Source organism: Oncorhynchus mykiss, chromosome 17 (assembly GCF_057628025.1).
Source record: "Oncorhynchus mykiss isolate SJ-2025 chromosome 17, ASM5762802v1, whole genome shotgun sequence".
Lineage (NCBI taxonomy): Eukaryota > Metazoa > Chordata > Actinopteri > Salmoniformes > Salmonidae > Oncorhynchus > Oncorhynchus mykiss.
Window position 1 is genome coordinate 78,883,272 of NC_143038.1, and position 17,900 is coordinate 78,901,171.

Below are 17,900 nucleotides of genomic sequence, written 5' to 3' on the forward strand. Positions count from 1 at the left end.
ACTCAGTGGATATGACCTGGTCTATTAAACCACTCAGTGGATATGACCTGGTCTATTAAACCACTCAGTGGATATGACCTGGTCTATTAAACCCCTCAGTGGATATGAATATGACCTGGTCTATTAAACCCCTCAGTGAATATGAATATGACCTGGTCTATTAAACCCCTCAGTGTATATGACCTGGTCTATTAAACCCCTCAGTGAATATGAATATGACCTGGTCTATTAAACCACTCAGTGAATATGACCTGGTCTATTAAACCACTCAGTGAATATGACCTGGTCTATTAAACCACTCAGTGAATATGACCTGGTCTATTAAACCCCTCAGTGGATATGACCTGGTCTATTAAACCCCTCAGTGGATATGACCTGGTCTATTAAACCCCTCAGTGGATATGACCTGGTCTATTAAACCACTCAGTGGATATGACCTGGTCTATTAAACCCCTCAGTGGATATGACCTGGTCTATTAAACCCCTCAGTTGATATGACCTGGTCTATTAAACCACTCAGTGGATATGACCTGGTCTATTAAACCCCTCAGTTGATATGACCTGGTCTATTAAACCACTCAGTGGATATGACCTGGTCTATTAAACAGTTGATATGACCTGGTCTATTAAACCACTCAGTGGATATGACCTGGTCTATTAAACCCCTCAGTTGATATGACCTAGTCTAATAAGTGAAGTGAAATTGAACAAACAATACAATAATGGGAAAAATCAAATGTATTTATATAGCCCTTCGTAAATCAGCTGATATCTCAAAGTGCTGTACAGAAACCCAGCCTAAAACCCCAAACAGCAAGCAATGCAGGTGTAGAAGCACGGTGGCTAGGAAAAACTCCCTTGAAAGGCCAAAACCTAGGAAGAAACCTAGAGAGGAACCAGGCTATGTGGGGTGGCCAGTCCTCTTCTGGCTGTGCCGGGTGGAGATTATAACAGAACATGGCCAAGATGTTCAAATGTTCATAAATGACCAGCATGGTCGAATAATAATAAGTCAGAACAGTTGAAACTGGAGCAGCAGCACGGCCAGGTGGACCTAATGAGTCAAAACAAAACTTAGGCCACGGCCAGCTACGTGTTTCTTTCCTCAGTTTTCCTCCGCTGTAGCCTATTTTCAGATTATTCTAGCAATATGCAACCAACTACAACACATAGTAGCCTAGGCCTAAGAAAGGAGGAAAACATGGGATCAGATTATAGTGATTCAGTTCTGAGGACAGTAGAGTTGCTCTGCAGCCCATGATGACCATTCAACCATCACAAGACGAACAGCCAGCGAGGCTCCTTGACTGTCACCTGCTCTATCTGCACGCTGCTACCACAGATCAGACCTAGACTTCTACACATCTCTATAGTACCAGATAGACCCAGACTACTACACATCTCCATAGTACCAGATAGGCCTAGACTACTACACATCTCTATATTACCAGATAGACCTAGACTACTACACATCTCTATATTACCAGATAGACTACTACACATCTCTATAGTACCAGATAGGCCTAGACTACTACACATCTCTATAGTACCAGATAGGCCTAGACTACTACACATCTCTATAGTACCAGATAGACCTAGACTACTACACATCTCTATATTACCAGATAGACCTAGACTACTACACATCTCTATATTACCAGATAGACCTAGACTACTACACATCTCTATATTACCAGATAGACCTAGACTACTACACATCTCTATAGTACCAGATAGACCTAGACTACTACACATCTCTATAGTACCAGATAGGCCTAGACTACTACACATCTCTATAGTACCAGATAGACCCAGACTACTACACTACACATCTCTATAGTACCAGATAGACCTAGACTACTACACATCTCTATATTACCAGATAGACCTAGACTACTACACATCTCTATATTACCAGATAGACCTAGACTACTACACATCTCTATATTACCAGATAGGCCTAGACTACTACACATCTCTATAGTACCAGATAGACCCAGACTACTACACATCTCTATATTACCAGATAGACCTAGACTACTACAGATCTCTATAGTACCAGATAGACCTAGACTACTACACATCTCTATAGTACCAGATAGACCTAGACTACTACACATCTCTATAGTACCAGATAGACCTAGACTACTACACATCTCTATAGTACCAGATAGACCTAGACTACTACACATCTCTATAGTACCAGATAGACCTAGACTACTACACATCTCTATATTACCAGATAGACCTAGACTACTACACATCTCTATATTACCAGATAGACCTAGACTACTACACATCTCTATAGTACCAGATAGACTACTACACATCTCTATAGTACCAGATAGACCTAGACTACTACACATCTCTATAGTACCAGATAGACTACTACACATCTCTATAGTACCAGATAGACCTAGACTACTACACATCTCTATAGTACCAGATAGACCTAGACTACTACACATCTCTATAGTACCAGATAGACCTAGACTACTACACATCTCTATAGTACCAGATAGACCTAGACTACTACACATCTCTATAGTACCAGATAGACCTAGATTACTACACATCTCTATAGTACCAGATAGACCCAGACTACTACACATCTCTATAGTACCAGATAGACCTAGACTACTACACATCTCTATAGTACCAGATAGACCTAGACTACTACACATCTCTATAGTACCAGATAGACCTAGATTACTACACATCTCTATAGTACCAGATAGACCTAGACTACTACACATCTCTATAGTACCAGATAGACCTAGACTACTACACATCTCTATATTACCAGATAGACCTAGACTACTACACATCTCTATAGTACCAGATAGACCCAGACTACTACACATCTCTATAGTACCAGATAGACCTAGACTACTACACATCTCTATAGTACCAGATAGACCTAGACTACTACACATCTCTATAGTACCAGATAGACCTAGACTACTACACATCTCTATAGTACCAGATAGACCTAGACTACTACACATCTCTATAGTACCAGATAGACCTAGACTACTACACATCTCTATAGTACCAGATAGACCTAGACTACTACACATCTCTATATTACCAGATAGACCTAGACTACTACACATCTCTATAGTACCAGATAGACCTAGACTACTACACATATCTATAGTACCAGATAGACCTAGACTACTACACATCTCTATAGTACCAGATAGACCTAGACTACTACACATCTCTATAGTACCAGATAGACCTAGACTACTACACATCTCTATAGTACCAGATAGACCTAGACTACTACACATCTCTATAGTACCAGATAGACTACTACACATCTCTATAGTACCAGATAGACTACTACACATCTCTATAGTACCAGATCAGACCCAGACTACTACACATCTCTATATTACCAGATAGACCTAGACTACTACACATCTCTATAGTACCAGATAGGCCTAGACTACTACACATCTCTATAGTACCAGATAGACCTAGACTACTACACATCTCTATATTACCAGATAGACCTAGACTACTACACATCTCTATAGTACCAGATAGACCTAGACTACTACACATCTCTATATTACCAGATAGACCTAGACTACTACACATCTCTATAGTACCAGATAGACCCAGACTACTACACATCTCTATAGTACCAGATAGACCTAGACTACTACACATCTCTATAGTACCAGATAGACCTAGACTACTACACATCTCTATAGTACCAGATAGACCTAGACTACTACACATCTCTATAGTACCAGATAGACCTAGACTACTACACATCTCTATATTACCAGATAGACCTAGACTACTACACATCTCTATAGTACCAGATAGACCTAGACTACTACACATCTCTATATTACCAGATAGACCTAGACTACTACACATCTCTATAGTACCAGATAGACCTAGACTACTACACATCTCTATAGTACCAGATAGACCTAGACTACTACACATCTCTATAGTACCAGATAGACCTAGACTACTACACATCTCTATAGTACCATATAGACCTAGACTACTACACATCTCTATAGTACCAGATAGACCCAGACTACTACACATCTCTATAGTACCAGATAGACCTAGACTACTACACATCTCTATAGTACCAGATAGACCTAGACTACTACACATCTCTATATTACCAGATAGACCTAGACTACTACACATCTCTATATTACCAGATAGACCTAGACTACTACACATCTCTATATTACCAGATAGACCTAGACTACTACACATCTCTATAGTACCAGATAGACCTAGACTACTACACATCTCTATAGTACCAGATAGGCCTAGACTACTACACATCTCTATAGTACCAGATAGACCTAGACTACTACACATCTCTATAGTACCAGATAGACTACTACACATCTCTATAGTACCAGATAGGCCTAGACTACTACACATCTCTATAGTACCAGATAGACCTAGACTACTACACATCTCTATAGTACCAGATAGACCTAGACTACTACACATCTCTATATTACCAGATAGACCTAGACTACTACACATCTCTATAGTACCAGATAGACCTAGACTACTACACATCTCTATAGTACCAGATAGACCTAGACTACTACACATCTCTATAGTACCAGATAGACCTAGACTACTACACATCTCTATAGTACCAGATAGACTACTACACATCTCTATAGTACCAGATAGACTACTACACATCTCTATAGTACCAGATCAGACCCAGACTACTACACATCTCTATATTACCAGATAGACCTAGACTACTACACATCTCTATAGTACCAGATAGGCCTAGACTACTACACATCTCTATAGTACCAGATAGACCTAGACTACTACACATCTCTATATTACCAGATAGACCTAGACTACTACACATCTCTATAGTACCAGATAGACCTAGACTACTACACATCTCTATATTACCAGATAGACCTAGACTACTACACATCTCTATAGTACCAGATAGACCCAGACTACTACACATCTCTATAGTACCAGATAGACCTAGACTACTACACATCTCTATAGTACCAGATAGACCTAGACTACTACACATCTCTATAGTACCAGATAGACCTAGACTACTACACATCTCTATAGTACCAGATAGACCTAGACTACTACACATCTCTATATTACCAGATAGACCTAGACTACTACACATCTCTATAGTACCAGATAGACCTAGACTACTACACATCTCTATATTACCAGATAGACCTAGACTACTACACATCTCTATAGTACCAGATAGACCTAGACTACTACACATCTCTATAGTACCAGATAGACCTAGACTACTACACATCTCTATATTACCAGATAGACCTAGACTACTACACATCTCTATAGTACCAGATAGACCTAGACTACTACACATCTCTATAGTACCAGATAGACCTAGACTACTACACATCTCTATAGTACCAGATCAGACCCAGACTACTACACATCTCTATATTACCAGATAGACCTAGACTACTACACATCTCTATAGTACCAGATAGGCCTAGACTACTACACATCTCTATAGTACCAGATAGACCTAGACTACTACACATCTCTATATTACCAGATAGACCTAGACTACTACACATCTCTATAGTACCAGATAGACCTAGACTACTACACATCTCTATATTACCAGATAGACCTAGACTACTACACATCTCTATAGTACCAGATAGACCTAGACTACTACACATCTCTATAGTACCAGATAGACCTAGACTACTACACATCTCTATAGTACCAGATAGACCTAGACTACTACACATCTCTATAGTACCAGATAGACCTAGACTACTACACATCTCTATAGTACCAGATAGACCTAGACTACTACACATCTCTATAGTACCAGATAGACCTAGACTACTACACATCTCTATATTACCAGATAGACCTAGACTACTACACATCTCTATAGTACCAGATAGACCTAGACTACTACACATCTCTATAGTACCAGATAGACCTAGATTACTACACATCTCTATATTACCAGATAGACCTAGACTACTACACATCTCTATAGTACCAGATAGACCTAGACTACTACACATCTCTATAGTACCAGATAGACCTAGACTACTACACATCTCTATATTACCAGATAGACCTAGACTACTGCACATCTCTATAGTACCAGATAGACCTAGACTACTACACATCTCTATAGTACCAGATAGACCTAGACTACTACACATCTCTATAGTACCAGATAGGCCTAGACTACTACACATCTCTATAGTACCAGATAGACCTAGACTACTACACATCTCTATAGTACCAGATAGACTACTACACATCTCTATAGTACCAGATAGACTACTACACATCTCTATAGTACCAGATAGGCCTAGACTACTACACATCTCTATAGTACCAGATAGACCTAGACTACTACACATCTCTATAGTACCAGATAGACCTAGACTACTACACATCTCTATATTACCAGATAGACCTAGACTACTACACATCTCTATAGTACCAGATAGACCTAGACTACTACACATCTCTATAGTACCAGATAGACCTAGACTACTACACATCTCTATAGTACCAGATAGACCTAGACTACTACACATCTCTATAGTACCAGATAGACTACTACACATCTCTATAGTACCAGATAGACTACTACACATCTCTATAGTACCAGATAGACTATTACACATCTCTATATTACCAGATAGACCTAGACTACTACACATCTCTATAGTACCAGATAGGCCTAGACTACTACACATCTCTATAGTACCAGATAGACCTAGACTACTACACATCTCTATATTACCAGATAGACCTAGACTACTACACATCTCTATAGTACCAGATAGACCTAGACTACTACACATCTCTATATTACCAGATAGACCTAGACTACTACACATCTCTATAGTACCAGATAGACCCAGACTACTACACATCTCTATAGTACCAGATAGACCTAGACTACTACACATCTCTATAGTACCAGATAGACCTAGACTACTACACATCTCTATAGTACCAGATAGACCTAGACTACTACACATCTCTATAGTACCAGATAGACCTAGACTACTACACATCTCTATATTACCAGATAGACCTAGACTACTACACATCTCTATAGTACCAGATAGACCTAGACTACTACACATCTCTATAGTACCAGATAGACCTAGACTACTACACATCTCTATAGTACCAGATCAGACCCAGACTACTACACATCTCTATATTACCAGATAGACCTAGACTACTACACATCTCTATAGTACCAGATAGGCCTAGACTACTACACATCTCTATAGTACCAGATAGACCTAGACTACTACACATCTCTATATTACCAGATAGACCTAGACTACTACACATCTCTATAGTACCAGATAGACCTAGACTACTACACATCTCTATATTACCAGATAGACCTAGACTACTACACATCTCTATAGTACCAGATAGACCTAGACTACTACACATCTCTATAGTACCAGATAGACCTAGACTACTACACATCTCTATAGTACCAGATAGACCTAGACTACTACACATCTCTATAGTACCAGATAGACCTAGACTACTACACATCTCTATATTACCAGATAGACCTAGACTACTACACATCTCTATAGTACCAGATAGACCTAGACTACTACACATCTCTATAGTACCAGATAGACCTAGACTACTACACATCTCTATAGTACCAGATAGGCCTAGACTACTACACATCTCTATAGTACCAGATAGACCTAGACTACTACACATCTCTATAGTACCAGATAGACTACTACACATCTCTATAGTACCAGATAGACTACTACACATCTCTATAGTACCAGATAGGCCTAGACTACTACACATCTCTATAGTACCAGATAGACCTAGACTACTACACATCTCTATAGTACCAGATAGACCTGGACTACTACACATCTCTATAGTACCAGATAGACCTAGACTACTACACATCTCTATAGTACCAGATAGACCTAGACTACTACACATCTCTATAGTACCAGATAGACCTAGACTACTACACATCTCTATAGTACCAGATAGACCTAGACTACTACACATCTCTATAGTACCAGATAGACCTAGACTACTACACATCTCTATAGTACCAGATAGACCTAGACTACTACACATCTCTATATTACCAGATAGACCTAGACTACTACACATCTCTATAGTACCAGATAGACCTAGACTACTACACATCTCTATAGTACCAGATAGACCTAGATTACTACACATCTCTATATTACCAGATAGACCTAGACTACTACACATCTCTATAGTACCAGATAGACCTAGACTACTACACATCTCTATAGTACCAGATAGACCTAGACTACTACACATCTCTATAGTACCAGATAGACCTAGACTACTACACATCTCTATATTACCAGATAGACCTAGACTACTACACATCTCTATATTACCAGATAGGCCTAGACTACTACACATCTCTATAGTACCAGATAGACCTAGACTACTACACATCTCTATATTACCAGATAGACCTAGACTACTACACATCTCTATAGTACCAGATAGACCTAGACTACTACACATCTCTATATTACCAGATAGACCTAGACTACTACACATCTCTATATTACCAGATAGACCTAGACTACTACACATCTCTATATTACCAGATAGACCTAGACTACTACACATCTCTATATTACCAGATAGACCTAGACTACAGCAGTCTTTTTTATGGTACATTTTCTTTTATAGCTGGCCGCTAGGGGGCGTTAACATTGTCTTTGGCGGTGGTCACCAACCAAGCGCAGACAATTATTTCAGATCCTTCCTATGTACTTTACTAGTTTTCAGTCACCCGTTTGGCCGATGGTGTTATGGACTCTTTTTCGCACAAGTTAAAAACCCTGTTATCGTTTGTTTTGGCATTTAGGTGCAAAAATGAACTCTCTGAGCACTTCTATAATGGGCAAATATGTATGGAAAGTTTTGTTCAAATAGAAAGGGGTGCTGTCAAAGTGATTGGGTTCAAATGGATTGACCATTTGTTGTTTTCTTTCTAATAGGCTCGTAATGCAGAGAAGGCCATGTAAGTATATGCTTGTCTTATATTGTGATTATATTGAGCCATAGGCCCACTGTCATAAATTAATGTGAGAGAATACTGATGCTATTTCTGTTTATAGTCTACGTGGTGTCTCTGTCATGTAGCCACTGAACATGTCGCTCACTATGTTATGCTCTGGTGTCTAACTGATACAGTGTTTTCTATTCACGCCGGCTGTCGACTAATCAGCTGGTTACAGGCTCATTTTCAGTCAAGCTACGTTTTCCATTTCATATTAACTAGGCTACTTTTCTTTTAAAAGTTTCAATTCGCTAGTCTGTCGAGTCCTTTCCTGCTAGAATGAACAATATGCATCTCCAGGTGATCTATTGATAGGACAGTCAGTCACAAAGCCAGCGATAACGGAATCACAGCAGAGAGGAAGAGGCGACGCGACAGGTTTCACTCTCGCCAAAATCTGTCCAAAATAAGCCCTATGCATTTCTATGGACTTAATCCCATTGTTAGGGTGGAGAAGTGTATATAATGAGATGCTCACATCTCTAGTTGCAGTTGAATTTCTTTACACCAAGGAGGAAGAGAGAGCATGATGCTCGTGGATGATATGGTCGATGATATTACTAGTTTATCTAGCTTGTCCTGCGTTGCATATAATCGATGCCTGTTAATTTACCATTGAATCATAGACTACTTCGCCAAATAGTTATTTAACAAGCGCATTCGGTAAAAAAGCAGTCGTTGCACCAATGTGTACCTAACCATAAACATCAACGCCTTTCTTAAAATCAATACACAAGTATATATTTTTAAACCTGCATATTTAGTTAATATTGCCTGTTAACATGAATTTCTTTTAACTAGGTAAATTGTGTCACTTCTCTTGCGTTCATTGCATGCAGAGTCAGGGTATATGCAACAGTTTGGGCCGCCTGGCTCGTTGAAAACTAATTTGCCAGAATTTTACGTAATTATGACATCAAATTGATTTATATAGCCCTCAATCATATGACCCACTGAAGAGATAAGTCTTCAGTAAAGACTTAAAGGTTGAGACCGAATTTGCGTCTCTGACATGGGTAGGCAGACCAATCCATAAAAATGGAGCTCTTTAGGAGAAAGCCCTGCCTCCAGCTGTTTGCTTAGAAATTCTATGGACAATTAGGAGGCCTGCGTCTTGTGACCGTAGCGTACGTGTAGGTATGTACGGCAGGACCAAATCAGAGAGATAGGTAGGAGCAAGCCCATGTAATGCTTTGTAGGTTAGCAGTAAAACCTTGAAATCAGCCCTTGCTTTGACAGGAAGCCAGTGTAGGGAGGCTAGCACTGGAGTAATATGATCAAATTTTTTGTTTCTAGTCAGGATTCTAGCAGCCATATTTAGCACTAACTGAAGTTTATTTAACATTGAATAACATTGAAGGTTGTGCAATGTAACAGCAATATTTAGACTTATGGATGCCGCCCGTTGGATAAAATACGGAACGGTTCCGTATTTCACTGAAAAAGTAAACGTTTTGTTTTCGAAATGATAGTTTCCGGATTTGACCATATTAATGACCTAAGGCTTGTATTTCTGTGTGTTATTATGTTATAATTAAGTCTATGATTTGATAGAGCAGTCTGACTGAGCGGTGGTAGGCAGCAGGCTAAAGCATTCATTCCAGCAGCTCTTCGCTGTGCTTCAAGTATTGAGCTGTTTATGACTTCAAGCCTATCAACTCCCGAGATGAGGCTGGTGTAACCGATGTGAAATGGCTAGCTAGTTAGCGGGGTGCGCGCTGATAGCTTTTCAATCGGTGACATCACTCGCTCTGAGACCTTGAAGTAGTTGTTCCCCTTATTCTGCATGGGCCACGGCTTTTGTGGAGCGATGGGTAACAATGCTTCGAGGGTGGCTGTTGTCGATGTGTTCCTGGTTCGAGCCCAGGTAGGAGCGAGGAGAGGGACGGAAGCTATGCTGTTACACTGGCAATACTAAAGTGCCTATAAGAACATCCAATAGTCAAAGGTATATGAAATACAAAATGATATAGAGAGAAATAGTCCTATAATTCCTATAATAACTACAACCTAAAACTTGTTACCTGGGAATATTAAAGACTCATGTTAAAAGGAACCTTTCATATGTTCTGAGCAAGGAACTTAAACGTTAGCTTTTCTACATGGCACATATTGCTCTTTTACTTTGTTTTTGCATTATTTAAACCAAATTGAACATGTTTCATTATTTATTTGAGGCTAAATTGATTTTATTGATGTATTATATTAAGTTAAAATAAGTGTTCATTCAGTATTGTTGTAATTGTCATTACAAAGAAAGAAAGAAAGAAAAAAAAAAGACCTGTTTTAATTGGCATCGGCATTGAAAAATCATAATCGGTCGACCTCTAAACTGAACAGCAAGTGCTGACTAGTTTATATAGAAGGTGTTAAACTGACTGAATAAAGTCTCTGGGACAGTAGGTAGCCTAGTGGTGGGCCAGTAACCGAAAGGTTGCTAGATCGAATCCCCGAGCCGACAAGGTTAAAAATCTGTCCCTGAACAAGGCAGTTGACCCACTATTCCTGGGTGTCTGTTCCTAGGCTGTCATTGTAATTAAGTGACTTGCCTAGTTAAAAATAAAATCTTAAATCATGCCATGTACAGTGCATTCGGGAAGTATTCCGACCCCTTGACTTTTTCCACATTTTGTTATGTTACAATAAACAGCCTTATTCTAAAATGTATTAAATAAATAACATCCTCATCAATCTACACACAATGCCCCATGATGACAAAGTGAAAACGGGTTTTTAGAAAATTTTGCAAAACTATTACAAATAAAAAAACGGATACCTTATTTCCATAAGTATTCAGACCCTTTGCTATGAGAAATTTAAATTATGCTCAGGTGCATTCTGTTTCCGTTGATCATCCTTGATGTTTACACAACTTGATTGGAGTCACCTGTGGTAAATTCAGTTGATTGGACATGATTTGGAAAGACACACACTTGTCTATATAATGTCCCACAGTTGACAGCGCATGTCAGAGCAAAAACCAAGCCATGAGGTCAAAGGAATTGTCCGTAGAGCTCCGAGACAGGATTGTGTCGAGGCACAGATCCTGGGAAGGGTACCAAAACATTTCTGCAGCATTAAATGTCCCCAAGAACACAGTGGCCTCCATCATTCTGAAATGGAAGAAGTTTCAAACCACCAAGACTCTTCCTAGAGCTGGCCGCACGGCCAAACTAAGCAATCGGGGGAGGTGACCAAGAACCCTATGGCCACTGACAGAGCTCCAGAGTTCCTCTGTGGAGATGGGAGAACCTTCCAGAAGGACAACCATCTCTGCAGCACTCTACCAATCATGCCTTTATGGTAGAGTGGCCAGAAGCCACTCCTCAGTAAAAGGCACCTAAAGGACTCTGACCATGAGAAACAAGGTTATCTTGTCTGATGCATAGTCACTGTACCTCTACCTACATGTACATATTACCTCGACTGACCGGTACCCCCTATATATAGCCACGCTATTGATATTTTCTTGCTGCTCTTTAATTATTTGTTACTGTTATTGAATTTCTTTACTTTACACTTATTTTTTCTTAACTGCATTGTTGGTTAAGGGCTTGTAAGTAAGCATTTCACTGTAAGGTCTACCTACACCTGTTGTTTTCGGCGCATGTGACAAATACAATTTTAATTTGATGAAACTAAGATTGAACTCTTTGACCTGAAATGCCAGGTGTCACGTCTGGAGGAGACCTGGCACCATCCCTACGGTGAAGCATGGTGGTGGCAGCATCATGCTGTGGGGATGTTTTTCAGCGGCAGGGACTGGCAAAGGTGAACGGAGCAAAGTACTGAGAGATCCTTGATGAACACCTGCTCCAGAGCACTCAGGACCTCAGACTGGGACGAAGGTTCATCTTCCAACAGGACAACGACCCTAAGCACAGAGCCAAGACAACGCAGTATGGTCTTCGGGACAAGTCTCTGAATGTCCTTGAGTGGCCCAGCCAGAGCCCGGACTTGAACCCGATCGAACATCTCTGGAGAGACCTAAAAAATAGCTTTGCAGCAACGCTCCCCATCCAACCTGCCAGAGCTTGAGGATCTGCAGAGAAGAATGAGAGAAACTCCCCAAATACAGGTGTGCCAACCTTGTATGGTTATACCCACGAAGACTCGAAGGCTGTAATCGCTGCCAAAGGTGCTTCAACAAAATACTGAGTAAAGGGTCTGAATACTTATGTCATATCAGTTTTTTATATATACATTTGCCCAAATGTCTAAAATCCTGTTTTTTCAATCAAATCAAGATGTATTTGTCACATGTGCCAAATACAAGTGTAGAGCTTACTGTGAAATGCTTACTTACAAGCCCTTAACCAACAGTGCAGTTCAAGAAGAGTTAAGAAAATATTTACAAAAAAATAAAGTAACATAACGAGGCTGTATACAGGGGGTACCGGTACCGAGTCAGTTTGCTGGGGTACAGGCCATTTGATTAATTGTTCAGCAATCTTATGGCTTGGGGGTAGAAGCTGTTTAGGAGCCTTTTGGTCCTAGACTTGGCGCTCTGGAACAGCTTGCCGTGCGGTAGCAGAGAACATTCTATGACTTGGGTGACGGGAGTCTATGACAATTTTATGGGCCTTCCTCTGACACCGCCTAATGTATAGGTCCTGGTTGGCTGGAAGCTTGTCCCCAGTGATGTACTGGGCCATTCGCACTACCCTCTGCCGCCTTAAGGTCAGATGCCGAGCAGTTGCCATACCAGGCAGTGATGCTCTTGGTGGTGCAGCTGTAGAACGTTTTGAGCATCTGGGGACCCATGCCAAATCTTTTCAGTCTCCTGAGGGGGAAAAAGTGTTGTTGTGCCCTCTTCACAACTGTCTTGTTGTGTTTGGACCAAGATAGTTCATTGGTGACGTGGACGCCAAGGAAACTCTCAACCCGCTCCACTACAGGCTGTTGTCTTGCTCACATTGAGGGAGAGGTTTTTGTCCTGGCTCCACACTGCCAGTTCTCTGACCACCTCACTATAGGCTCTCATCATTGTCTGTGATCAGGCCTGACCGCTGTTGTCGTCAGCAAACTTAATGATGGTATTGAGTCGTGGGTGAACAGGGAGTACAGGAGGGGACTAAAGTTCACACCCCTGTGTGGCCCCAGTTTTGAGGATCAGCGTGGCAGACGTGTTGTTGCCTACCCTTACCACCTGGGGCGGCTTGTCAGAAAGTCCAGGATCCAGTTGCAGAGGGAGGTGGGTCCCAGAGTCCTTAGCTTAGTGATGAACTTTGTGGGCACTCTGGTGTTGAGCTGTAGTCAATGAACAGCATTCTCACATAGGTGTTCCCTTTGTCCAGGTGGGAAAAGGCAGTGCGGATCTGTGGATCTGTTGGGGCGGTATGCGATTTGGAGTGGGTTTAGGGTGTCCGGGAGGATGCTGTTAATGTGAGCCATAGAGCAGGTTACTTTCGCTTCCTTGGGCACAGGGACTATGGTGGTCTACTTGAAACATGTAGGTATAACAGACTCAGTCAGGGAGAGGTTGAACATGTCAGTTAAGACACTTGCCAGGCGGTCCATGCATTATATTTTTTATTTGACCTTTATTTAACTAGGCAAGTCAGTTAAGAACAAATTCTTATTTTCAATGACGGCCTAGGAACAGTGGGTTAACTGCCTGTTCAGGGGCAGAATGACAGATTTGTACCTTGTCAGCTCGGGGATTTGAACTTGCAAACTTCCGGTTACTAGTCCAACGCTCTAACCACTAGGCTACCCTGCCGCATGCTTTGAGTTCTAACCCTAACCCACGTCCTGGTAATCCAAGGATTTTGCTTTGTCGTTATGGTGTGTGTGTGTATTGTGTGTCTATTGGTGAAGGGGAAAAAAAAAACTTTAACAATTTTAGAAGAAGGCTGTAACAAAATGTGGAAAAAGTAAAGGGGATTGAATACTTAACGAATCGCATCGGGACAAGTAAACCAAAATAATTCCTAGGTTTCCTTTCCTAGGATATTTGGGCTTGCCAGACAATGATGGCAAAGTGCGAGACTCTCGTTAGTCAGTATAGCCCACCGAATCACATCGGTGAGAAAGCTGTTCATTTGGCACCCTCATTTTCATAGGATACTGGTGGACTTTTTGGTGAACATCTGCAGATAAATTATGAAAATATTCCATGAAGATGGTGAATCATCACTGTTGGTAGTGGAGAGCCTCATTCTGGTCCAAATATGATCGTTAGGGCCCTCACAGAATCCACACATTAAAACAGAATGAAACCATCTTCAGAAATGTATTGACCTTAGTAGGGAATCAACTGAATGTATTGAACACTTATTCATTTTCCCAAGTTTATCATAAGACATGAACCGAATGCTTCAGTGATTCGTATTTCCTGCAAATTTCTGAATAGGCAACCAGAATGCCCCTGCGTTTATGTAGCCGTTAGCGATGATATTAATGAAAACAGTCTTCTGGGAGAGGGAAAGTTTTCCCAAAAACCTGCAAAGTAGCCTATGTTTACCTGGCAGAATGATATAATGATGATTTTCATCAACCAGTGGGTGTTTGTTTGGCAAACTCTACCATCACTCGTGAACTACAAAAACCCAGCTAAATGGCCTCTTGCTTGGTGCTCACTTTAATTAAAGGATAACTAAAACCACAAATACATTTCTCAAAAGTGGTTTCCTCATGTGGTTTAAGCATTGTTGTGGACTTAACATTCCATTTAGTTGTTTTTCTGTAAAAAAAAAATCATGCTATAAACGGAAACCTGGGAAAACAAAACCTTTAAATTATTTTTCAAGATAATGTGGGCTATTTACTTCATTTCAAATTTATATAATTCATAATTTGAAAAACAAACATCTTTGTGGCAATTCATATTTTGCTGTAAAACTGTAAAGAATATTTTAATTGCAAGAGAAGACAATTTAAATGTTAAAGGTTTACTGTTCTCTTACTTAGAAAATAGTCCTGGTCACATTGGCCTAGACCTAGACCATATCCAGAACAACTAGCAACTTTCAGTTATTTCAATTGTGAAGTAATGTCTTTCTACACAATACCACAACACATGTTCCCAATCTGAGAGGTAAATTCAATTAAGTATTCAGTTTCTCTGTGTATTTCAGATTGAACCAATGCATTTGGGTGCACCAGGGGGGCATTTGGGTGCACCAGGGGGGCATTTGGGTGCACCAGGGGGGCATTTGGGTGCACCAGATGTGAACCCAAAGTGGCCAAGTCCCCCGGGCCGGGGGCGCCTGGCTGGCTACTCTATGTACTGGTCATGAATGTATTATTTATCAGTATGTATTTGTATTAACTTGTGAAATACACCTCGTCTCCCCAGGACGGCCTTGGCCCGGTTCAGAAATGCTCAGCTGGAGGAGGGCAAAGTCAGGGTGAGGAAGATGATGATGATGTCCTAATGTCCTTTAGGGGAATGATTACAAATTTGAGATTTCTTGTCCCAGAGTTCACTAAACACCATAAAGTAATGTCGTCGTGGCTCTTGTGTTGTTATCCTGACATGTTTGTTGACTGTTCCAGGAGAGGAGACCGTTCCTGGCCTCAGAATGTACTGAGCTGCCTAAAGCAGAGAAGTGGAGACGACAGATTATCAGTGAGATCTCCAAGAAAGTTGCTCAGATTCAAAATGGTGAGTTGTCCTACATGTGACATTGAACCGTTAATAAATGTTTATGAATGAAGAGCATAACCTCATCCATGTGTTTGCCTGTTATTCTCTGATAGCTGGTCTGGGAGAGTTTAAGATCCGGGACCTGAACGATGAGATCAATAAGTTGCTGAGAGAGAAAGGTCACTGGGAGGTCAGGATCAAGGAGCTGGGAGGACCTGACTACGGGGTAATAGAGTTGGGAGATTTCAACCTTTATCCTATGGTGGTTATGTGCCCCCCCTCCATCCAGGATGGAATTGTTTCTTTTATATCGCCTTCCATTAAAAGGATCACATACACATACATTCTTACATCATCATATTTAAACCAGTCAGTCCATCATGTTACATTCACTAACAACAGAGGACATTAATACATTCACTAACAACAGAGGACATTAATACATACACTAACAACACAGAAGACATTAATACATTCACTAACAACACAGAGGACATTAACACATTCACTAACAACACAGAAGACATTAATACATTCACTAACAACACAGAGGACATTAATACATTCACTAACAACACAGAGGACATTAATACATTCACTAACAACACAGAGGACATTAATACATTTACTAACAACACAGAGGACATTAACACATTCACTAACAACACAGAGGACATTAATACATTCACTAACAACACAGAGGACATTAACACATTCACTAACAACACAGAAGACATTAATACATTCACTAACAACACAGAGGACATTAATACATTCACTAACAACACAGAGGACATTAATACATTTACTAACAACACAGAGGACATTAACACATTCACTAACAACACAGAGGACATTAATACATTCACTAACAACACAGAGGACATTAACACATTCACTAACAACACAGAAGACATTAATACATTCACTAACAACACAGAGGACATTAATACATTCACTAACAACACAGAGAAGACATTTATACATTCACTAACAACACAGAGGACATTAATACATTCACTAACAACAGAGGACATTAATACATTCACTAACAACACAGAGGACATTAACACATTCACTAACAACACAGAAGACATTAATACATTCACTAACAACACAGAGGACATTAATACATTCACTAACAACTTGTTTTTCAACCACTCCACAGATTTC

The 17,900-nt window shown here is 40.3% G+C and overlaps 1 protein-coding gene across 1 annotated transcript in view; it reads left to right on the plus strand.

Moving 5' to 3' along the window:
* The window catches only part of isy1 (ISY1 spliceosome associated protein), a 39,087-nt gene that overhangs the window by 3,145 nt on the left and 18,042 nt on the right, over positions 1-17,900 (plus strand). Inside the window, exons 2-5 of the mRNA XM_036950999.2 lie at positions 9,075-9,097; positions 16,437-16,488; positions 16,637-16,745; positions 16,841-16,953. Coding sequence (XP_036806894.1) covers positions 9,075-9,097; positions 16,437-16,488; positions 16,637-16,745; positions 16,841-16,953 — 297 coding nt within the window. The remainder of the gene's footprint in view (positions 1-9,074; positions 9,098-16,436; positions 16,489-16,636; positions 16,746-16,840; positions 16,954-17,900) is intronic.